The sequence below is a fragment of the Cetorhinus maximus genome, chromosome 21 (assembly GCF_964194155.1).
Source record: "Cetorhinus maximus chromosome 21, sCetMax3.hap1.1, whole genome shotgun sequence".
NCBI classification, from domain to species: Eukaryota; Metazoa; Chordata; class Chondrichthyes; order Lamniformes; family Cetorhinidae; genus Cetorhinus; species Cetorhinus maximus.
The window spans coordinates 95,935,600-95,961,059 of NC_135899.1; the positions used below are offsets into that span (position 1 = coordinate 95,935,600).

General features: G+C 44.1%; 1 protein-coding gene across 2 annotated transcripts in view; it reads right to left on the reverse strand.

Annotated features, from left to right (window-relative positions):
- Positions 1-25,146, reverse strand: part of LOC144696158 (alpha-taxilin-like) — a 74,866-nt gene extending 49,720 nt beyond the window's left edge. Inside the window, exons 1-4 of one of the 2 annotated variants that reach the window (XM_078567516.1) lie at positions 25,091-25,146; positions 10,991-11,652; positions 5,792-5,883; positions 1,400-1,570 (exon numbers count right to left, since the gene is read on the reverse strand). In XM_078567516.1, the coding sequence (XP_078423642.1) occupies positions 1,400-1,570; positions 5,792-5,883; positions 10,991-11,627 (900 nt within the window). In that variant the 5' untranslated portion in view covers positions 11,628-11,652; positions 25,091-25,146. Of the gene's footprint in view, positions 1-1,399; positions 1,571-5,791; positions 5,884-10,990; positions 11,653-21,819; positions 21,990-25,090 lie in introns of those variants that run through there. The other variant, XM_078567515.1, reaches the window with a different exon arrangement.
- Between the last annotated feature and the right edge of the window lie 314 nt (positions 25,147-25,460).

Consider the following 25,460-nt stretch of genomic DNA (forward strand, 5'->3'; position numbering starts at 1 on the left):
CCACAAAGATTCACTTCCTCCACCACTGAAGCACAGTAGCAGCAGTGCGTACATCTACAAGATGCACTGCAGGAACTCACAAAGCCGCCTCAGACAACACCTTCCAAACCCACGACCTCTACCATCTAGAAGGACAAGGGCAGCAGGCACATGAGAACACCGCCATCTGGAAGTCCCCCTCCAAGTCACTCACCATGACTTGGAAATATATCGTCGTTCTTTCACTGTAACTGGGTCAAAACCCTGGAACTCTCTCCCTAACAGCACTGTGGGTGTACCTACACCACATAGACTGCAGCGGTTCAAGGTGGCAGCTCACCACCACCCTCTCAAGGGCAATTAGGGATGGGCAATAAATGCTGGCCCAGCCAGCAACGCCCACATCCCATGAATGTATTTTAAAAAAAGTGTTAAGACAGATGCGAGGCAGTACTTCTTTTCACAGAGATCAAACCTTGGAGCAAGATGACAGTAATATGTTGAAGGTGAATTCAATACAAGCATTCAAAAGGGAACTGGGTAAGTTCCAGCGAGCAAAAAGCATCTCAAGCTATGGAAATAGACTGGTTAATACAGAACAATGGTACTAGTCACTGTGTTATCTGGAACTTGCTTAATTTTTGCATGGATCAGAGCAGAATTTCAGAGACATTTTCCCCCTAAATTGGTTGAAGATTATCTCCTCTTGTTTTTTTGCTCTTCCTTTGAGATTTTCTGCAGGAAGATGGGATTGATTGGGTTTACTTTTTAAAAAAATTCTCCTTTGTTCTTTCATTGGATGTGGCTGTTTCTGTTAAGGCTGGCATTTGTTGCCCGTCCCTAATTGCCCCTGAATTGAGTAGCTTGCCAGGCCATTTCAGGGGGCAATTAAGAGTCAACCACATTGCTGTGGGCCTGGAGTCATGTGTAGGCCAGACTGGGTAAGGACAGCAGATTTCCCTCCCTAAAGGACATCAGTGAAACATTTGGGTTTTTATGACAATCGATGATAGGTTCATGGTTACCATTATTTAGACTAGTTTTATATTCCAGATTTATTAACTGAGTTCATATTCCACCAGCTGTCGTGGTTGGATCTGAACACATATCCCCAGGGCGTTAGCCTGGGTCTCTGGGTTACTAGCCCAGCGGCATTACCACTACGCCACTGTCTCCACAAACTTGATAGTAGATGGTCTTTTGTCCTTTTTCCATATGTCCTAATCAACTATGCCACACAGTTCCATCCCCACACACTTCGAATTTGTACAGTTACAGATTTGTCTAGTTTTGCATCTGTAAGTTAAGCAAAAAATCAACTACAAGGCTTTATCCACAGGACCTATATGTGAAGTATCTGTAATGGCAGCTAACTGATATCATCTGTACACTAATCTATAGTTACCAGTGATCACTTTACCTTGAGTGTTCGATTGTGGCGTTGCAGCTCACGGCACAAACTTTCTAATTTGCTGCGTGCCAGAATGGCTTTGCTGTGCTCATTGCGGAGGTGATCCTTTTCTTGTATGATTTGAGTTTGTTTCTTCTGTAGCAGTCTCATTTGCTTTTGAGTATTTCTATGCTCTTCGAGCTGCAGAAAGATCAGTTATGTCATTCAGGTAGGTCAAAGCTTTTGATCACCTCAATGGATAGTGACTAATTTTGCACAGCTTAACTTCTGTCAAAATAAGAACCATTTTGCTGAGCATGTGGAATTTCAGCTTTACACACCATAACCCAACATGATCAGGACCAGTGCGGCAATGTTTTACTAAACTAAAGATCATGTAATGCAGTACAGCTGTTATAAATGTGAGGTTTTGTAAGAGGGTCATGATTTAAACTCTCTTTAATTTAAGATAAAAGGGGGTAATGAAGAGTTACGTGATCTGCTATGAACTCATCCTGACAACAAACCTCTGTGGCTTGGTTACCATTGAAACTTTTTGTGAGGGGGGTCAAGCTGTGTGCTGTTGAAATGCACATTGCTAGGTTTAAAACCTCAAAAGTAGATGCTCTTGTTATTGCAGACTTTCTGACTCAGTGGCTCTGAACAGAAACACAGAGGGGGAATCCAGGAGAGAAAGGCAAAGGCAACAACAGCTGTGGGCAGTAGGGAAAAGGCTGCTCTGTGATAACTATCCAGCAGAATGCTGATGGCAGCTGGTCCACTAGTCGAGGAGAGGGAACCACCAGGAATTTAAGAACTCCTGGCATAGTCAGGTGGAAGGAATCATCTGGGTGAGCCGTGCTGTTGGAGGGTAGTTTAGGATTTCTTGGGAGACTGAGGGAAACGTTTTACACTAGACGCTGAACACTTCGGCTTAGCGGAATGAGAAGTAAGCCTGCTGGAAGCTGGGAGTGACTTTGTATTGTTTCCTGAAAAGACAGTTAGATTCTCTTTTGTTGGAGATGCTCATTCGCTGTCAATTGTGTGGCATGAATGTTACTTATCAGCCTGAGCCTGAATGATGTCAAGGTGTTGCTGCATTTGGACATGGACTGCTTCAGTATCTGAGGGGTCACGAATGGTGAACATTGTGCAATCATCCATGAAGATTCGCATTTCTAGCCTCAGGATGGAGGAAAGGTCATTGATGATGCAGCTGAAGGTGGTAGGGCCTAGAACATTACCCAGAGGAACTCCTGTGATGTCCCGGGGCTGAGATGATTGATCTCCGACGACCACAACCGTTGTCCTTTGTGCTAGATATCACTCCAATCAGTGGAGAGTTTCAACCCCTCCCATTCCCATTGGCTCTAGTTTTTCTCGGGCTCCTTGATGCCACACTTGGTCAAATGCTGCTTTGATGTCAAGAGTAGTCACTCTTACCTCACCTCTGGAGTTCAGTTCTTTTGTCCATGTCTGGACCAAGGCTGTAATGAGGTCAGGAACTGAGTAGCCCTGGCGGAACCCAAAGCAATACGTTGAAGAACCAACTAGGGATCCGGCTATTTTAGATTTAGTATTATGTAATGAGAAAGGGCTAATTAATAACCTTGCTGTAAAGAAGCTTTTAGGAAATAGTGACCATAATATGATAGAATTTTACATTAAGTTTGAAAGTGATATAGTTCATTCTGAAATGAAGGTTTTAAATCTGAACAAAGGAAACCATGAAGATATGAGGGGCAAGTTGGCTATGGTGGATGAGGAAAATATACTAAAAATTTTGACAGCAGACAGGCAATGGCTAGTATTTAAACTAAATTTAACAAATATACATTCAACTAAGGCACAAAAACCCAATAGGAAAGGTGAATCAACCATGGCTAACAAGAGAAGATTGCATTAGACCAAAGGAAGTGGCTTATTAGGTTGCCAGAAAACGTGGTAAGCTTGTGGATTGGAAGCAATTTAGAATCTAGCATAGGAGGACCAAGAAACTGATAAAGGGGAGAGAGAAAATGAATGCAAGCTAGTGAGAAACAAAGGCAGACTATAAAACCTTCTCTAGTTATGTGAAAAGGGAAAGGTTAGTAAGGGCAAATGTGGATCCATTACAGGCAGGGACAGGAGAATTTATAATGGAGAGCAGGGAAATGGCAGAGAAACTAAACAACGACTTTGTTTCTGTCTTCACAGATGAAGATACAGAAAATCTCCCAGAAATACTAGGGAACCAAGGGGCTTGTGGAAATGAGGAGCTCAAAGAAATGAGAATTAATAAAGAGGTAGCACTCAAAACAATCAATTGGATTGAAGATTGATAAATCCCCTGGACCTGATGAGCTACATCCCAGAGTATTGGAGGTAGCTATGGAGATAGTGGATGCATTGGTGGCTATCTTTCAAAATTCTAGAAATTCTGGAAAGGTTCCTGGAAATTGGAAAGTAGCAAATGTAACCCCACTATTTAAGAAGGGAGGGAGAGAAAAAACTGAGATCTACTGACCTGTTAGTTTGACCTCAGTATAGGGAAAACGTTAGAAACTATTATAAAAGGATGTGATAACTATACACCTGGACCAAGGCTGTAATGAGGTCAGGAGCTGAGTAGCCCTGGCGGAATCCAAAGCAATACGTTGAAGAACCAACTAGGGATCCGGCAATTTTAGATTTAGTATTATGTAATGAGAAAGGGCTAATTAATAACCAGAGTCAACATGCATTTATGAAAGGGGAGTCATGTTGGACAAACCTGTTGAGTTTTTTTGAGGATGTTACTTTTAGCATAGATAAAGGAGAGCTAGTGGAGGTGGTGTATTTGGATTTTCAGAAGGCTTTTGATAAGGTCACATACAGGAGGTTAGTAAACAAAATTAGAACACATAGGATTGAGGATAATATATTGGATTGAGAATTGGGTAACAGAGAGTAGGAATAAATGGGTCATTCTCAGGATGGCAGGCTATGACTAGTGGGGTACTATAAGGATCAGTGTTGAGGCCACAACTGTTCACTATCTATATCAATGATTTGGGCATGGGGACAAAATGTAATATTTCCAAATTTACTGATGACACAAAACTAGGTGGGAATGTAAGTTGTGAGGAGGATGCAAGGAGTATTCAAGGGGACTTGGACAGGCTAAGTGAATGGGCAAGAACATGGCAGATGGAATGTGTGAATAAGTGTGAAGTTATCCACTTTGGTAGCTAAAATACACAAAGGCAGAGGATTTCTTAAATGGTGAGAAATTGGGAAGTGTTGATGTCCAAAAGGGACCTGGATGTCCTTGTTCATGAGTCACTAAAAGTTAGTATGCCAGTGCAGCAAGCAATTAGGAAGGCAAATGGTATGTTAGCCTTCATCACAAGGGGATTTGAGTACAGGAGTAAAGATGTCTTGCAGCAATTGTATAGAGCCTTTATGAGATCGCATCTGAGTATTGTGCACAGTTTTGGCCTCCTTATCCAAGGAAGGATATACTTGTCATAGAGGGCGTGCACCGGAGGTTCACCAGACTAATCCCTGGGATGGCAGGGCTGCCCTTTGGGGAATGATTGTGGAGACTGGACCTGCATTCGCTAGAATTTCAAAAGAGAGGTGATCTCATTGAAACTTACAAAATTCTTCCAGTGCTCGACAGGGAAGATGTAGATAGGATTTTTCCCCTGGCTGATGAGTCTAGAACCAGGAGACAGAGTCTCAGAATAAGGGACAGGCCATTTAGGACAGAGATGAGGAGGAATTTCTTCACTCAGAGGGTGGTGAATCTTTGGAATTCTCTACCCCAGAGGGCTGTAGAAACTCAATCATTGAACACGTTCAAGACAGAAAGCAATGGATTTCTGGATGACATCAAGGGGTATGGGGATAGCGCAGGAAAGTGGCATTGACAGAGGAGCCAAGGCCAGATTGAATGCTGGAGCATGCTTGACAGGCCAAATGGCCTATTCATGCTCCTATGTTCCGAAACTGAGTGCCAGTGAGCAGGTTATTGCTACGTAAGTGTTGTCTGACAGCACTGTCGACAACTCCTTCCACTACTTTGCTGATGATAGAGAGTAAACTGATGGGGTGGTAATTAGCTGGGTTTGATTTGACCTGCTTTTTTTGGACAAGACATATCTGGACAATTTTCCATATTGCCGATAGACGCCAGATAAGATGAGTTTCTATGAAGCAATAACTTCACAATTAAGGGAAGGTCAACAAAGCAAAGGTGCACTTTTCTCAAGTAATACATATTGGGGGCTAGAAATTTAATGTACACAAAATATTCATTAGTTTTATCAGAATTCAAATGTTTGTTAACCGCCTTTAAAGGTATGCTTTTAAAATTTTGAAATGCAGAACAGAATTTAAGTTTCAGATTAGATAGAAACCTTGCATAAAGCTCATAACTTTTAAGCCTTTTTAACTGACCATGTCTGCATACTTCTTGCAAAGTGCAGCAAGCTTCTCCTCTGGGGTGCTCAAAGTATTCAGTGTCTGCATCAACAATGTAATTTCCTTTCCTGCAAAAAAACACAGACTAGAAGTGTAACACATTTTTCAGGAGCGAATCAATGCAAGACCATACTTTCAAATGTCATCTTTTTCCCTCCCTCATTGTGGTCTCCGTAATATATCGGTTATCAATAGTCTCTTCAGAAGGCTGTGTTAATGCTACTCATAAGCTGTATGGCCATACACCCTATTCATATTTTATCCTTTTGATTGCTACGTAAAATGTCTGCACACCAGATAAAATACAAACTACATTTTCTTTAGTAATTAAAACATAACTGACCAATTGGGAGCAATTTTTCAATATATCGGCACAAAATGCTAAACAGCAAGAGCTAGGACACACCGCTTAACGTGAGAAAAATTGAAAATGAGAAACCTGAAATAAAAGAAACTGCTGTAAACAGTCTGCAGAGATACTGAAAGATTATTTGCACATAAATCTGACTTACTGCAAGAATTCATGTTTTCCCTCAGAAGTATATTAAAAAATGCTTGTATTTAAATCAAAGACATCCTTCCAGAGCCACTTAAAACTGTCCACAAACTGCTTGAGAAACAGGAGTCGAACTTATTATTCCAGTGTATTATTCAATATTTGATACAGTGAAGCAAAGCAGCACAGAGAGTTTGCAGAAATATATTAAAATATTACAAGTTACTACAAAATTTCACAAATTTAGTTTCATTTCATGTATAACAGAATGTGCAAACTAATCGGAATTTGAAACAGTTTTGTTCTGATTCAGTAATAGGCAATTTAACATTTCATTTCAGTAATGATTATAAAAAAAGGTCAAAGTCTGAAGCAACATTGCAGGAAAACTTTTTCAAAATAAAGTTTGTTATTAAAATAAATTAATCTGTTTACTAACTTGTGGCAGCTGAACAATAGAGATTAGTGTAATCTGAGCTTTACTCCTATGACTGTTAAATATTTATAAATCAAACTGAACTGGTATTTTTCTTTTTAATGAGTATCCCACACAAAATTTAATGTCATAGAGATGGGAAAAAGGAAGAAATAACATTTTTCTTCTGCCACTACATTTGCTGCAACTTTCCTATTCTTCACTGCATTAAGTGATATTTTCATATGTCCAACCAATCAAATTGATGCCTTTAGTGGTGGGCTGTACAAGTAATGCAAAACTGTGTCTACCTTTGTGCTTTGATTTGTGCCTTGTAGTAGTTGATTCCACTAAACCACCAAACTCATTCCCTTCTTTGTCCCTTATCCATATTCAAACCCAAAAAATATAAGAAACAGGAGCAAGGAGGCCATTCAGCCCCTTAAGTCTGCTCCACCATTCGAGATTTTGGCTTACTTTTAAGTCCACATGCCCCACGTTCAAAAAATCGATCAATTTCAGCCTTGAATATACTCAACAACTAAGAGAAAGCTTTACAATTGTAACAGTCAACTGTTATTGCGCTATGTGTTAGCTGTAACTTGATTGTGATTTGGTTCCACCTGCTTCCTGCTCAGTATCATTTTAATAGATGATATGTGAAAACGCATGTTCAAAAATCACAAGACTTGGGAGAATTTAAAAACTATCGCGAGTCCACAATCACAAAAGGAGCGAGTAAAAATAAAATGTTTTTAAATCAAAAGATCTATCTGCTTAATGAAACAGAACATCTGACACCTTCCTTGAAGCTTTGCAAATACCAAAATATTTCACTCTGGAATAGGATAGCACACCTCAAATGTTGAATCAATCCACTTAGGAGCTCTGTCAGGGTCAGGCACGATATTGTCACAATTGGCCCGACAAGCATTCAGGCAGTAAGGGAGGTGGAACATTCAGCTTCAAGACTCACCACTGCCATATCAAGATGGGTGGGAGCTGGCAAAGGAAAAAAGAGGCACTGCATGCATGTGTCATTTTTAGTTTAAAAGAAATGAAGTTTGACGAAGTGCTAATGCGTGCGACAGAGTGTAACCTTCGCAAAATGGTTCGTTTAAAAGGAAGCTTTGTTTCTCTTCACCCTCCCTCTGTGCAGTCACTAAACTGACAACTGTTGCAAAGGCAGTCAGAAATGGATTTCGATATGGGTGGAGGACAAAGTGTAATCACAAGGAGAAGATAATCAGTGAAATTGTGCAGGAATCAGCGCTTCAGTCCCTTGTTATCATTTACTTTAATGGCCTTATGCAAACCAATACTAAGCGTTAAGTTTGGAGAGGACGCTAAAATAAGAAATGCAGTTGAGTTTAAATTGCAGGAAAAGATTTAGGTTTGATATACAATCCAGCAGACAAATAACAAATCAATTACCAAGAAAGGAAATAATTTGTCACCTCCAGGTCTGACTATACCAACTGTCTCCTGGCTGACTTCCCATCCACCCTCTCCAACTTCATTCAAAACTCTGCTGCCTGAATCCTGCCCCACTTAAACCCACTGATTCATTAGTCCTGCACTTGCTAAATGCCACAAGCTGAAAACTCTCAACCCCATGTTTCAATGTCTTCAGGGCCTTATCCCTCCCAACTCTGTAACGTTCTCCAGCTCTACAGCCTTCAGAGAATGCTGCATTCTGCTGACTCTAGCTTCCTGTGCACCCCACCATTGGCAGCCATGTCTTTGATCAACTGGATCCCAGCCTCAGGACTTCACAGATACTGAAGCAGTCCACATTCATATGCACCAAGACCTGGACAGCATTCAGGCTGTAAAGTCCAGCGCTTTCACCAAAATTTTTTGCCATCCTTCTTAATATCACATTGATTGCTTAGTATCCACCTTTATCCAACTCTGAAGCATTTTGAGACATTATTCTGGTTGAAGGTACTTTATATAATGTATTTTGCTTTGCTGTGATTGCATATTGGGGAAAGAATGAGCAACACAATACACAAGGAAGGGAACAGGGAGACTCTAAGTGCAAAGTCTGATCTCTGTTATCACATAAATGTGAAGAAGCAATTAAAACATTATTAGAGGCAGGTTGGAGAGGATGAGTGCAAGAGGGAGGACAGAGAGGAGCAGGGGGAAGATGAGAAAGGAGGAACTTGCATTTATATGGGGTACTTCACAATCTCAGTTTCCCAAAGTGCTTTATAGCCAAAGAAATGTTGAAATGGAGGAAACGTGGTTGCCAATTTGCACACAGCAAGCTCCCATGAAGAACAATGTAATAACGACCAGATAATCTGCTTGTGATGTTGATTGAGGGGTAAATATTGGCTCAGGATGTTGGAGCTAACTCCCTGCTCTTCCTTCAGAATAGTACCATGGATCTTTTCCTTGCACCTGAGAGAGCAGACAGGGCAGTTTAACATCTCATGCAAAAGAGAGCACCTTTGACCTTGCAGCTCTGTCTCATTACAGCTCTGGGGTGTCAGCCTGGATTTGTGTTCAATTCTCTGCAGTGGGACTTGATCCCACAACCTTCCAACTCAGACGAGAGTTCTACCTACTGAACCACGGCTGACAATCAATGAGAGGCCAATTGGTCTTACCTCAGCCGTACTATTTTCTCATCCATGTCTCAGGGAAATGGTGCAGAGTTGTGAAATGTTAATTTCACAAAAGGTACTAATACAACTGCAAGTATGAGGTATCATTTGCAGGCCATTTGATTTTAAGCTAAAATGTAGATTTGACTGGGTGAAGTAGTTGAAAAAATAATTATCTGAAGACCTTTCTAAAGATTTAATCAATGGTTTTCCTAGTGAAAAAAGTGCTTGAAGTAATACAGGCCAAAAAGTCCAAGGATTAATTCTTTATTTGTGTCAGTTTTGTGACAGTAATTTTAATTTGTGTCAAGTCAAGAGTCTTTGGAACTCTCTTCCTCAAAAGGTGAAGGAAGCAGAGTCTTTGAATATTTTAAAGGCAGAGGTGAATAGATTCTTAATAAGCAAGGGGTGAAAGGTTATAGGGGGTAGGCAGGACTGTGGAGTTCAGGTTACAATCAGATCAGCTGTGATCTTATTGAATGGCAGAGCAGGCTCGAGGGGCCGAGTGGCCTACTCCTGCTCCTTGTTCATATGTTTGTATTTTGCAGAATTTGGGGTCCCACAATTGGTACTAGTACCTTTAAAGGGAGCTAGATTTTGTGACTATCTATTGCCCCAGAAAAGTATCTCAAAAATGTTCCACTTAGTGAGAATACTTGTAAACTTTCAGTAATTATGTAACCTAGTATGTTTATTCAACACTGAAGTACTAGAATTTGCCCGTGATCAATTTTGTTGTAGTAGCAACAGATTGAGCTACCCCCTGGCATGTGCTGTATATTTAAAGTTGTAATCTATTGAGTTTAGATGGAATTTGTAATATGAGCTTTGTTTGCTGTTTAGCCACAGAGCACAGCAGCAAATGTCTGTTATGGTGGATTTTTAAGAAATTGAACAAATTCTACATTAGTCCTTGAAGTATTAACTTAAAGATTATCAGTTTAAATTTACATTTATATAGAAATTATTTACTAGTTATATTAGCTATAATTTAACTTTAAAGTTATAGTTACTGTTGATTAATTAAATATCAAAATAAGACAGATAGAACACGTAAACACCAAGTTAGATTTACTTGTCTGAACATATTCAAAGCAACAAGTTGATTTTGGAATGATCCTCATTTTGCTTCCCACTGAATGTTAATATTTCAGCTCCCTACAGAATTCCCAAGCCAATCCAGCAATTACAGGTTAAGCAGGAAGCACATGCATCTAATGGGGGGCAGTGTTTCAGATTGGCTCGGAACCAATTCAACACCAAGTGGTCACTGAAAACCACAGCCATCAAAGAGCGCCAAGGCAGTCGTGACCTTCCCTCCAGCCCCCATAATTTCCCTAGCATTACCCTTTCATTTGCATATTTGTTTGGTCATGGAACCAGAAATTATAGCATAGATGGAAGTCTATTGGTCTTCTGGCTTGTCTCAGTACAAGCTCTTCAATGGTGCCACCTACTCCAATCTTATTTCCCGGTCCTTTAATTGTATCATTCAACATTTTCAGCATTATTTAAGAACAGCTTTAACTGCATCACTAAGAAAGCTATAAAATGTGTTAAACTAATTCCAGAAAAAAAATGTTAAAATAAAATCACAATGTGAGCTAAAAGACTAAGGTGTTTAGTGTGAAAGAAGTTAAGCTTACCTAAAGCTTTGGCTTTCTTCTTTTCTGGTGCTTTTTTCTGATCCTTGTTGTTTGGAACATCTCCATTTTCTTTCACATCTTCTACACGAGCCTCTGCCTTCACAACCTTTTCTATCTCTTCATTCATTCCCCCACATTCAATCTCTCGCACACCATTTCTCAAAGGCTCACTGTTAACACATTTCTCTGTTTCTTCCATTTCAGGAGATTCCTCAGGCTGCACAACAGAACTATGCTCAGCCAGGTTGCAGCAATACGTGTTCAATATGTCTTCAAGCTGTCTGCTGAGCTCATCTGAGACATCAGCTGTTGAAGATTCAGGCTGTAGGGTATCCAAGCCATCGACAGTAGAAGTCTCTTGAACAGCTAATGATTCCTCACTGCTATCTCCTGCAGTTGGTCCATTCAGTGTGTCTTCACTGATACTTATATTATCATGGTTTTGAGCAAACCCATTCTGATCATCAGATTTTTTGCAGATTTGATAATTGGTTTCAGGACCAGTAGACTGAGCAACACCCATACATTCCTCTCTCCCAGCAGGGTCTGCCCTCTCTGCTGCTACACCGCCAACCATTGTAGTCTCATGACCATCAGCAGGTGGATTGAACTTACTTTCAGAATCTTGATTCTTCATCGCTTACGTTTTACTTAATAAAAGCCTGCACAGAAACAAAAGGAAAGGTTGTAGAGTTGTCGAATTCAAATACTTAAAAAATTACAAATGAATTCAAATATTCCAGTCAGCCATTTATGGTAACAGTTGAGAAGTAACTTTGTTTGGAGAAATAAATAGTTTGGACATGAATATTCATTCCAGAGTTACCCTGTGTTAAGTAATAATTCTGTACTTGCAAAAATTTGATGGAACTTGCTGCCTATGAGGGTGATGGAAGTGAAGATGATCAACGATTTCAAAAGGAAACTGGCTGGGCACTTCAGGGGAATAAGCTTGCAGGGCCATGGGGATCGAGCGGGGGAATAAGTGATCTGAGGAAACTTGCCATCGTCTTTTCAAAGCCTACACTAATGGATGTGACGTACATGGACTTTCCGAAAACCTTTGAGAAGTTACAATACAGAAGTCATTACAAAATAGCATAAGATGTGGAACTAGGGGGAAGGTAGCAAAATGGATTAAAAATTGATTGATAGGAGTTAAGGGCAATTTTTCAGAGGGATGGAAGTCCCACGGGGTCTATTTATTCTGCACAAATACATGAATATAGGGCGAGAGAAAATGTTGGCCAGATTTTCAGACAAAACTAAAATGAGAGGTATAGCAAGAAACCGAGTACCGAAGAAAGTTGCCAAGGGAATCAGCATCAATCTCAGAGGTAAAAGAAAGCATTCTGAGATTTTAAAAGAATATTTTAAACAAATCATTCCCATAAGTCATCAGCAGCCACCAAGGGGAAAGAAGCTCCAACTCCGACCAATATGATGTATTGCCACACGATGACATCACATCCAGCTCAGTGCTGCAAATCAGAAGTGAGATCCCGGAGGAAGCAGGTTCCTGTAGAGATTCCACGTGGGGGTAAATGGTGAGCTCCTCCTTATGTGGAGGAGCTATCCTGGAGACATGAGGATCTCCTGGAGCACATAGTCACTAAGTGAGATCAGATCAGCAGTCTGGAACAGTTGACATCCCCCCTCCACCAAAGTCCACAAGTCCATCTTCAGCCCAAAGTCAGTAGGTGACTTGTCTCGCTTTTTCAGGCAAAAGGCTAGGTAATTGCATGTAATAGGGGTCTTCCCATCCCAGGGGGTACATTGTTCCAAGTGACCCAAGGAGTCTGGCAGAGGACAAGCCCTCCGTGCTGACCTTGGACCTGCACAAGGGTGCTCAGAGAGGGCTGAGGAGTGCTGCTAAATTGGCACAGAGGGGGACAAATCCACCAGCCCATCCCAGGAGGACACCACTTGCTTTTGCATTTGGGAAAAATAAAACAGGCAGAGCAAACATTCACCAGGAAGTATATATCTTTTTACCTTTTCCACATACATTTAAAAAATTGAAAATATCAAAGAAGATAATGGTTCACTGTTTGCATTAGACTTTAAATTCACTGTTAAATAATTTCTCCTGCATATTGTCCTAAAGTGTCACACACACAACTCGCACGTGTCACTTCAGCCAACGTCTCCTGGAATATGTACAGCCAGAGTTGCCAAAGTACAGTACAGATTCACTGGTATGCTGCCTGGAATCAGCAAATACAAATATAGAACATTACAGGATAACTCCATAGAGCTGTGTAAAGTTATGAAACAATTGGACACAGTAGGTTGAAAAAAAGTTTTGAAAGACATCAGATTTTTCCATATCCCACTTAACGCAAATGTTAAAAAATGACAAACTGAATCTTAAATGACAATCATTCTAAATCTGTGGACTGAGCCATGAGTATTTTTTATTCCTTCACGTGATGTGGGCTTCGCTGGCTGCGCCAGCATTTATTGCCCATCCCTACTTGCCCTTGAGAAGTTGGTGGTGAGCTGCCTTCTTGAACCCCTGCAGTCCATGTGGTGTAGGTACATCCACAGTGCTGTTAGGGAGGGAGTTCCAGGATTTTGACCCAGCGACAGTGAAGGAACAGTGATATATTTCCAAGTCAGGATGGTGAGTGACTTGGAGGGAAACTTCCAGGTGGTGGTGTTCCCATCTATCTGCTGCCCATGTCCTACTAGATGGTAATAGTTATGGGTTTCAAGGTGTTGCCTACGGAGCCTTGGTGAATTCCTGCAGTGTATCTTGTAGATGGTACACGCTGCTGCTATTGTGCGTCAGTGGTGGAGGGAGTGAATATTTGTGGATGTGGTGCCAATCAAGCGGGTTGCTTTGTCCTGGACAACGTCAAGCTTCTTCAGTGTTGTGGGAGCTGCACTCATCCAGGCAAGTGGGGAGTATTCCATCACACTCCTAACTTGCGCCTTGTAGATAGTGGACAGGCTTTGGGGAGTCAGAAGGTGGGCTACTCAACACACAATTCCTAGCCTCTGACCTGCTCTTGTAGCCACAGTATTTATATGGCTAAACCAGTTCCGTTTCTGGTCAATAGTAACCCCCAGGATGTTGGTAGTGCGGGATTTAGTAATGGTAATGCCATTGAACGTCAAGGCGTGATGGTTGGGTTCTCTCTTGTTGGAGGTGGCCAATGCCTGACAGTTGTGTGGCGTAAATGTTACTTGGCACTTGTCAGCCCAAGCCTGGATATTGTCCAGGTCTTGCTACATTTGGGCATGGACTGCTTCAGTATCTGAGGAGTCACGAATGGTGCTGAACATTGTGCAATCATCAGCGAACATCCCCAATTCTGACCTTACGATGGAAGGAAGTCATTGATGAAGCAGCTGAAGATGGTTGGGCCAAGGACACTGCCCCGAGGAACTCCTGCAGTGATGTCCTGGAGCTGAGATGACTGACCTCCAACAGCCACAGCCATCTTCCTTTGTGCAAGGTATGACTCTAATCAGCGGAGAGTTTTCCCCTGATTCCCAATGACTCCAGTTTTGCTCGGGCTCCTTGATACCACACTCAGTCATACACTGCCTTGATGTCAAGGGCAGTCACTCTCACCTCACCTTGGGAGTTCAGCTCTTATGTCCATGTTTGAACCAAGGCTGTAATGAGGTCAGGAGCCGAGTGCCCCTGGCAGAACCAAACTGGGCGTCAGTGAGTAGGTTATTGCTAAGCAAGTGCTGCTGATAGCATTGTTGATGACCCATTCCATTACTTTACCGATGATGGAGAGTAGACTGATGGGGCGGTAATTGGCTGGGTTGAATTTGTCCTGCTTTTTGTGTACAGCACATAACTGGGCAATTTTTCACATAGCCGGGTAGATGCCAGTGTTGTAGCTGTACTGGATCAGCTTGGCTAGGGGAGAGGCAAGTTCTGGAGCACAAGTCTTCAGTACTATTACCAAGATATTGTCAGGGCCCATAGTCTTCGCAGTATCCAGTGCCTTCAGCTGTTTCTTGAGAACATGTGGAATGAATTGAATTGGCTGAAGACTGGCATCTGTGATGCTGGGGACCTCTGGAGGAGGTCGAGATGGATAATCCACTCGGCACTTCTGGCTGAAGATTGTTGCGAATGCTACAGCCTTATCTTTTGCACTGATGTGCTGGGCTCCCCCATCATGAGGATCGGGATATGTGTGGAGCCTCCTCCTCCAGTGAGTTGTTTAATTGTCCACCACCATTCATGACTGGATGTGGTAGGACTGCAGAGCTTAGATCTGATCCGTTGGTTGTGGGATCACTTAGCTCTATCACTTGCTGCTTATGCTGTTTGTCCCACAATTAGCCCTGTGTTATAGCTGCACCAAGTTGACACCTCATTTTTAGGTATGCCTGGTGCTGCTCCTGGCATGCCTTCCTGCACTCTTCATTGAACCAGGGTTGAGACCTGGCTTGATGCAATAGTAGAGTGGGGGATATGCTGGGCCATGAGGTTACAGGTTGTGTTCGAGTACAATTCTGCTGCTGCTGATGGCCCACAACGCCTCATGGATACCCAGTAGAGTTGCTAGATCTGTTCGAAATGTATCCCATTTAGTACGGTGGTAGTGCCACACATGATGGAGGCGTGAAGGCGAGACTTTGTCTCCACAACGACAGTGCAGTGGTTACTCTTACTGATACTGCCATGGACAGATGCATCTGCGGGGGACAGGTTGGTGAGGACGAGGTCAAGTGTGTTTTTCCCTCTTGTTGGTTCCCTCACCACCTGCCACAGACCCAGTCTAGCAGCTATGTCATTTAGGACTCAGCCAGTCCACTCTTGGGGGTGATGGACATTGAAGTCCCCCACCTAGAGTACATTCTGTGTCCTTGCCACCTTCAGTACTTCCTCCAAGTGGTGTTCAACATGAAGGAGCATTGATTCATCAGTTGTGGTAATCAGTTTCCTTGCCCATGTTTGACCTGATGCCATGAGACCTCATGGGGTCTGAAGTCGATGTTGAGGACTCCCAGGGCAACTCCCTCCTGACTGTATACACTGTATACTGCTGGTGGGACAGGACATACCCAGGGATGGTTATGGTGGTGTCAGGGGCATTCCAGGCTGTTGCTTGACTAGTCTGTGACACAGCTCTCCCAACTAGCCCATCTCCCAGATGGTAGTAAGGAGAACTTTGCAGGGTTGAGTTTGCCGTTGTCGTTTCCGGTGCCTAGGTCCATCCGGTTTCATTCCTTTTTTGTGTCTTTAGCGGTTTGTTACAACTGAGTGTCTTGCTCCATTTAAGAGTCTACCACATTGCTGCAGCAATTAGTGAACCAGATGGGTTTTTACATGGTCATCGTTAAACTTGTAATTCCAGACTTTTATTGAATTCAAATTCCACCATCTGCTGTGGGATTCGAACCTGGGTCCCCGGAGGATTACCCTGTGTCTCTGGATTACTAGTTCAGCAACAATACCACTATGCCATCGCCTCCCCTTAATGTTTCAATCCAGAAATAATTTACTGTACATACTCATGTAAAAGTTGACTTATTGAGCCTAAACTTTTTGGCAAAAAACAGGGAGACAACTTATACATGAGTAATTATGTTGAGAAGTTGAAATCCAGGCATGTTCTTGGATATGACGATGCACTTTGGGGTTTTCACTTTACTGATGTTTTGTGCCTGGGCCAACAGAGCGTGAGGCCCAATTGATGCCGGCTGATGCGGGGGGTGGGGGGTGGAGATAGGCGGCAGCGGCCACCGGGGCCAGAGGCGGCAAGAGAGAGTTAGCCTGCAGGGGAGGAAGTGACCAGGGGAGTCAATGGGAGGAAGAGAATCAGCCTGCAGCGGAGACGCCAAGGTGCTGGTAAGCAGGAAGAGTTAGGGTTTTTTGGGCTAAAAGTCAGGAATTGACTTATACACAAGATTGACTAATACGTGAATATATATGATAAATATTCATAAGCAATGTAACCCCAATCTTAACCAAAATTAATGTATTTTGCGGCAATAAAGCAAGCATACTGCTCTTGGAATTGTATGCCAACATAAGCCACCTCCTTCGGAAGACAGATTAAGAGATAAATAAAATAATCGTTTAAAAATTCAGGCAGTAGATAACAACTTTTCAAGATTTGCTTTTGCAGTTCAGGACACTTTCAGAACCTCTTCTCCCCTCCCTATAAGTTATCACTCCCAGCAATCCAGTAATCCATATACTTGTACACCTGTGCAAACACTGAGGAGACAGAAATATAGGAAAAGAAAACCTCAAAGACATTCTGAAAATCCTACTGGGATCTATAAACTCCAAAACCTGAACTGAATATTAAAGGAAATCCCAATCAGAATTAAGTTTTGAAACGACATTTTATCAAACACAAAGATAAAAACAAAAAGCTAAAAGCTACTGCGGATGCTGGAAATCCAAAACAAAATAAAAACAGAATTACCTGGAAAAACTCAGCAAGTCTGGCAGCATCGGCGGAGAAGAAATCAGTCAACGTTTCGAGCCCTCATGGCCCTTCGGCAGAACTGCAGCATAGTTTCAACAAGGTCTTGCGGAGAAATATAAATTGGTTTAAGGTGGGTGGGGGCGGGGGGGCGGGAAGAGACACATTGAGGGTGTGGTGTGAGCAGATAATCAAAAGATGTCACAGACAAAAGGGTCAAAGAGGTGTTGAAGGTGGTGGTCTTTGTCTGAGAAAAGTGCTAATTAAGAATGGAAAACAGGATATTTAAAGTACAGCTCTAGTGGGGGTGGGGTGGAAAGACTAAAGGTTTTAGTTTTAGATTTAAAAATAATGGAAATAGGTGGGGAAAGAAGAATCTATATAAATTATTGAAAAAAAAGCGGGTGGGGGGGGAAAAAGAAATGGGGTGGGGATGGGGGGAGGGGGAGTTTAAGATCTAAAGTTGTTGAATTCAATATTCAGCCCAGAGGGCTGTAAAGTGCCTAGTCGGAAGATGAGGTGCTGTTCCTCCAGTTTGCGTTGGGCTTCACTGGAACAATGCAGCAAGCCAAGGACAGACATGTTGGCAAGAGAACAGGGTGGAGTGTTAAAATGGCAAGCGACAGGGAGGTTTGGGTCATTCTTGCGGACAGACCGCAGGTGTTCCGCAAAACGGTCGCCCAGTTTGCGTTTGGTCTCTCCAATGTAGAGGAGACCGCATTGGGAGCAACGAATGCAGTAGACTAAGTTAGGGGAAATGCAAGTGAAATGCTGCTTCACTTGAAAGGAGTGTTTGGGCCCTTGGACGGTGAGGAGAGAGGAAGTGAAGGGGCAGGTGTTGCATCTTCTGCGTGGGCATGGGGAGGTGCCATAAGTGGGGGTTGAGGAGTAGGGGGTGATGGAGGAGTGGACCAGGGTGTCCCGGAGGGAACGATCCCTACGGAATGCCGTCAAGGGGGGTGAAGGGAAGATGTGTTTGGTGGTGGCATCATGCTGGAGTTGGCGGAAATGGCGGAGGATGATCCTTTGAATGCGGAGGCTGGTGGGGTGATAAGTGAGGACAAGGGGGACCCTATCATGTTTCTGGGAAGGAGGAGAAGGCGTGAGGGAGGATGCGCGGGATATGGGCCGGACACGGTTGAGGGCCCTGTCAACGACCGTGGATGGAAAACTTCGGTTAAGGAAGAAGGAGGACATGTCAGAGGAGCTGTTTTTGAAGGTAGCGTCATCAGAACAGATGCGACGGAGGCGAAGGAACTGAGAGAATGGGATGGAGTCTTTACAGGAAGCGGGGTGTGAGGAGCTGTAGTCGAGGTAGCTGTGGGAGTCGGTAGGCTTGTAATGGATATTGGTGGACAGTCTATCATCAGAAATTGAGACAGAGAGGTCAAGGAAGGGAAGAGAAGTGTCAGAGATGGACCATGTGAAGATGATGGAGGGGTGGAGATTGGAAGCAAAATTAATAAATTTTTCCACCTCCCTCACGCCTTCTCCTCCTTCCCAGAAACATGATAGGGTCCCCCTTGTCCTCACTTATCACCCCACCAGCCTCCGCATTCAAAGGATCATCCTCCGCCATTTCCGCCAACTCCAGCATGATGCCACCACCAAACACATCTTCCCTTCACCCCCCTTGACGGCATTCCGTAGGGATCGTTCCCTCCGGGACACCCTAGTCCACTCCTCCATCACCCCCTACTCCTCAACCCCCACTTATGGCACCTCCTCATGCCCACGCAGAAGATGCAACACCTGCCCCTTCACTTCCTCTCTCCTCACCGTCCAAGGGCCCAAACACTCCTTTCAAGTGAAGCAGCATTTCACTTGCATTTCCCCTAACTTAGTCTACTGCATTCGTTGCTCCCAATGCGGTCTCCTCTACATTGGAGAGACCAAACGCAAACTGGGCGACCGTTTTGCGGAACACCTGCGGTCTGTCCGCAAGAAAGACCCAAACCTCCCTGTCGCTTGCCATTTTAACACTCCACCCTGTTCTCTTGCCAACATGTCTGTCCTTGGCTTGCTGCATTGTTCCAGTGAAGCCCAACGCAAACTGGAGGAACAGCACCTCATCTTCCGACTAGGCACTTTACAGCCCTCTGGGCTGAATATTGAATTCAACAACTTTAGATCTTAAACTCCCCCTCCCCCCATCCCCACCCCGTTTCTTTTTCCCCCCCCACCCGCTTTTTTTTCAATAATTTATATAGATTCTTCTTTCCCCACCTATTTCCATTATTTTTAAATCTAAAACTAAAACCTTTAGTCTTTCCACCCCACCCCCACTAGAGCTGTACTTTAAATATCCTGTTTTCCATTCTTAATTAGCACTTTTCTCAGACAAAGACCACCACCTTCAACACCTCTTTGACCCTTTTGTCTGTGACATCTTTTGATTATCTGCTCACACCACACCCTCAATGTGTCTCTTCCCGCCCCCCCCGCCCCCACCCACCTTAAACCAATTTATATTTCTCCCTTGTTGAAACTATGCTGCAGTTCTGCCGAAGGGCCATGAGGGCTCGAAACGTTGACTGATTTCTTCTCCGCCGATGCTGCCAGACTTGCTGAGTTTTTCCAGGTAATTCTGTTTTTATTTTATCAAACACCTTGGTGTAATAGACAATGGAACTTAGCAAAATTATCTTAACCAAATTGGCAATCAATGATAATTATTGGAATAAAGATTGAAATTATTCAGCTACTCATCATACGTAATGATACCTGTAGACAGACTGGATGCAGGGATGATGTTTCCTCTGGCTGGGGGGTCTAGAATAAAGGGTCACAGTCTAAGGATACAGGGTAGGCCATTTAGGACTGAGATGAGGAGAAACTTCTCCAGTCAGAGGGTGGTGAACCTGTGGAATTCTCTACCACAGAGGCTTGGAGGCCAAATCACTGAATATATTTAAGGAGGAAATAGATTTCCAGACTCTAAAAGCGTCAAGGAGTATGGAGCTGAGATAGAGAATGAGCCATGATCGTATTGAATGGTGGAGCAGGCTCGAAGGGCCGAATGACCTACTCCTGCTTCTATTTTCTATGTCTGATGTTCCTAAAGGAGACAGTGACAAACTAAAAGCAAAATAGTGTGAATGCTGGTGATCTGAAAAAAAAACAAAGTGCTGGAAAAATTCAGCAGGTCTGGCAGCATCTGTGGAGAGGGAAACAGGGTTAACATTTCAAGTCCAATATGGACAAGTTATAAACAACCTGCTGGAAAACAACACATTAATCACATATGACATGACATGTTTTGGAGTGATCCAGGAAATCTTCATCTTGCTGCTGGCCGAAGGGGTAACAGAGAAAAGCTGATGGAGATAACACTGGTAAACTGCAAATTGCAAAGATTTTAACCTTAAACCTCAGCAACATTGACCAGTTAATAAAGAACTCAGGGTCAGGCTGATCTGTACAAACAAACCCCGAGCTCTGGGGATATTAATTAATCATCGAGCTTTCAGGGGGGGAGAAACTCTCACATTCTGGCGACGCCATCGCAGAACAAACATGAATTGAGTTTGATCGGCAACCGGCCCAAAACCGGCCAAACCCGGCCCGACCCAAAACCCGACCCGGCCCAAAACCCGACCCGGCCCAAAACCCGACCCGGCCCAAAACCCGACCCAACCCGACCCGGCCCAAAACCCGACCCGGTCCAAAACCCGACCAAACCCGGCCCGGCCCAAAACCCAACCCGGCACAAAACCCGACCCAACCCGACCCGGCCCAAAACCCGACCCAACCCGACCCGGCCCAAAACCCGACCAAACCCGGCCCGGCCCAAAACCGGCCAAACCCAAAACCCGGCCCGGCCCAAAACCGGCCAAACCCAAAACCCGACCCAACCCGGCCCGGCCCAAAACCCGACCAAACCCGGCCCGGCCCAAAACCCGACCCGGCCCAAAACCGGCCAAACCCGGCCCGACCCAAAACCCGACCCGGCCCAAAACCCGACCCGGCCCAAAACCCGACCCGGCCCAAAACCCGACCCGGCCCAAAACCCGACCAAACCCGGCCCGGCCCAAAACCCGACCCGGCCCAAAACCCGACCCGGCCCAAAACCCGGCCCGGCCCAAAACCCGGCCCGGCCCAAAACCCGACCCGGCCCAAAACCCGACCAAACCCGGCCCGGCCCAAAACCCGACCCGGCCCAAAACCGGCCAAACCCGACCCGGCCCAAAACCCGACCCGGCCCAAAACCGGCCAAACCCGGCCCGGCCCAAAACCCGGCCCGGCCCAAAACCCGACCAAACCCGACCCGGCCCAAAACCGGCCAAACCCGACCCGGCCCAAAACCCGACCCGGCCCAAAATCCGACCAAACCCGGTACAAATCCGGCCCGCGATCCAGGCCCAATAACCCGAGCCGAGTCGGACAACCAAACTGCCGAGGCCGCCGGGCACTCACCCGGGCAGCAGCCACACGGAACACCGCCGATTGCTGTTGTTTCTACCCAGACTCCAGCGACGCGGCCACTCGGTCCCTCTGCTCCTTCCTCGCCCAAAATTCCAACTCCTCTCCCACATTAACCGGAAATGCCTTTACGTCACCCAGTCAGCAGCCTGACGGTCACAATCACAAACTGAACAACCAATCAGCATTGAAGAGAAATGAGGGCTTCCGCTTTGGGACGGATGTTTGCCGCGATTAATTGTGGGTACTGTAGTTCCCCTGAGCCCTCCCAGAATGCTCAGCGAAGAGTGGGCGGGACTCCAGACCATGGGATGTGAGCATCACTGGCTAGGCCAGCATTTATTGCCCATCCCTAACTACCCTCAAGAAAGTGGTGGTAAGCCACCCTCTGAAGTGCTGCTTGGGATCAAGGCAGCATTTAACCAAGTGTGGCATCAAGGAACTCTGGCAAAATTGAAATCAATGGGAATCAGAGAAAAGTCAAACCTAGCACAAAAGACAGGTCATGGAATAAAAGGGACAGTAGCAACGTGGATACAAAATTGGCTGAGGGATAGGAAGCAGAGGGTAATGGTGAATGGATATTTTTCAGGCCGGAGGAAGGTCTGTGGTGGAGTTCCCCAGGGGTCAGTATAGAGACCCTTGCTTTTCCTGATATATGTTAATGATCTAGATATTGGTGTGCAGAGGACAATTTCAAAGTTTGTGGATGATAGGAAACTTGGAAGTATTGTAAACTGTGAGGAGGCAGTACAGAACTTCAAAAGGACATAGACAAGTTGGTGGAGTGGACAGACAGGTGGCAGATGAAGTTCAATGCAAAGAAGTGTGAGGTGGTGCATTTTGGTAGGAAGAACATGGAGAGGCAATATAAAATAAAGGGTACAATTCTTAAGGATGTGCAGGAGCGGAGAAACATGGGTGGTTATGTGCATAGATCATTGAAGGTGGCAGTACAGGCAGAGAGTGCAGTTAATAAAGCATACAGAATCCTGGGCTTTATTAATAGGGACGTATAGTACAAGAGCAGGAAGGTTATGATGAGCTTATATGGATGGAGTATTGTATACAGTTCTGGGTGCCACACTATAGGAAGGATGTGAACACATTGGAGAGAATGCAGAATAGGTTTACAAGAATGGTTTCAGGGATAAGAAATTTGAGTTACAAAGATAGATTGGAGGTTGGGACTATTCTCATTGGAGAGAAGGCAGCTAAAAGGAGATTTGATAGAGGTGTTCAAAATCATGAGAGGGCTGGATAGAGTAGATAGGGAGAAACTGTTCCCACTCATAAAAGGATCAGAAACTAGAGGGCACAGATTTAAAGTGATTTGGAAAGGAAGCAAATGTGATGTGAGAAAAAACTTTTTCAAACAGTGAGTAGTTAGGATCTGGAATGCACTGCCTGGAAGTGTGGTGGAGACAGGTTCAATCGAAGCATTCAAGAGAGCATTAGACGATTATTTAAATAGAAACAATGTACAGGGTTACAGGGAAAAGGCAAAAGAATGGCACTGAGTTAAAATGCTCATTCAGAGATCCAGTGCAGACACGATGGGCCAAATGTCCTCCTTCTGCATCGTAACAATTGTGTGATTCTGTGGTTGCTGGAGGCCAATCATCTCAGTCCCAGGACATCACTGCAGGAATTCCTCAGGGCAGTGTCCAAAGCACAACCATCTTCAGCTGCTTCATCAATGACCTTCCCTCCACCATAAAGTCAGAAGTGGGGATTTTCACCGGTCATTGCACTGTGTTCAGCACCATTCACAACTTATCAGATACTGAAGTAGTCCATGCCAATATGCAACAAGACTTGGACAACATTCAGGCTTGAGCGGATAAGTGGTAAGTAACATTCACACGAAATAAGTGCCATGCAATGACCATCTCCAACAAGAGAAAATCTAACCATCTCCCCTTGACATTCAATGGCATCACTGAATCCCCCGCTGTCAACATCCTGAAGGTTACCATTGACCAGATACTGAACTAGACCAGCAATATAAATACTGTGGCAACTAGTAGAGGCTGGGAACTCTGAAAAAAGTAACTCACCACCTGACACTGCAATGCCTGTCCACCATTTACAAGGCACCAGTCAGGAGTGTGATGGAATACTCCCCACTTGCCTGAATGAGTGCAGCTCCAACAACACTCAAGAAGCCTGACACCATCCACGACAAAGCATCCTGCTTGATTCACTCCTCATCCACAGCCTTAAGCATTCATTCTCTCCACCAACGATGCACAGTGGCAGCAGTGTGAACAATATACAAGATGTACTGCAGCAACTCACCTAGTTTCCCTCAACACCTTCCAAATCCACGACCTCTACCACCTAGAAGGACATGAACAGCAGGCGCTTCAGAAGACCACCGTCTACAAGTTCCCCTCCAAGCCACACACCATCCTGACTTGGAACTGTGACCTTCACTGTCGTTGGGTCAAAATGCTGGAACTCTCCCTCCCCAACAGCACTGTAGGCGTACCTACACATGGACTGCAGTGGTTCAAGAAGACAGCTCACCACCGCCTTCTCAAGGGTAATTAGGGATAGGTAACAAATGCTAGCCTAGCCAGTGATGCCCACATCCCATGAAGGAATAAAAAAAATTCCATGTGGTGTAGTTACACCTATAAATTTCATTAATCCCACCTCCCTGCTCTTTCCCCATAACCCTGCAAATTTCTTTAGTTCCAGGCCTGCAAATCTCAGTTGGTAGCACTCTCGTCTGAGTCACATGTGTCTGAGTCTCATGCCAGGGCCTGAGCATGAAAATCAAGGCTGACACTCTGGTGCAGTCCTGAGAGAGTGCTGCACTTTTTGAGGTGGTGTTTTCTAGATGAGATATTAAACCAAGGCTCCATCTGCCTGCTTGGGTGAATGTAAAAGATCCTTTAGCATTATTTCAAAGAAGAGAAGGAGAGTTTCCCTGTTCTGGCCAATATTTATCCCTCAACCAACATGGCTAAAACAGATTACTTGGGTTTATCATCACACTGCTCTTTATGGGAGTTTGTTGTGTGCCAACTGGGTGCCACATTACCTACATTTCAACAGTAACCATGCCTCAAAAAGTACTTCATTGGCTGTAAAATGTTTTGAGACATCTGGTGATTGTGAAAAACGTTATATAAATGGAAGTTTTTCTTTTTTACCCCAAATTTCCCTCGTTCCAATATCCTGCTCTCTTCCCCATAACCCTGCAAATATTTCTCCTTATGCTATTTCATTTTATTCTGTATAAAATCTTACTAACCTGCAAGCTCCTGTCCTCCTGACCAACACGACGTTTCTTCTGAATCTTGGGTTTCAGTTTCCTTTAACTCTTGTGACATCAGCCACCAATTGCTGAATTTTCCGTTTAAGCCACAGGGGGAACTAAGGAGTTCTCAAAAAGGTCAAATCACTGCCCCGATTATGTTTGCGTTTTTGTATTTCAGGATCAAGTAATTACAACCTTTTAATTTTACATTTGGCAATGGGAAAGTGTATGTGCTGGCTAATTTCCACAAAGATTTAAACGTTAATGTGGAGCGTAAGAACAGTCGATTCTGGAGAATGTGATATATTGGTTAAAACAATCATCAAATTCGAACTTACCTTTCCATCTGCCAATTCAATTTGAA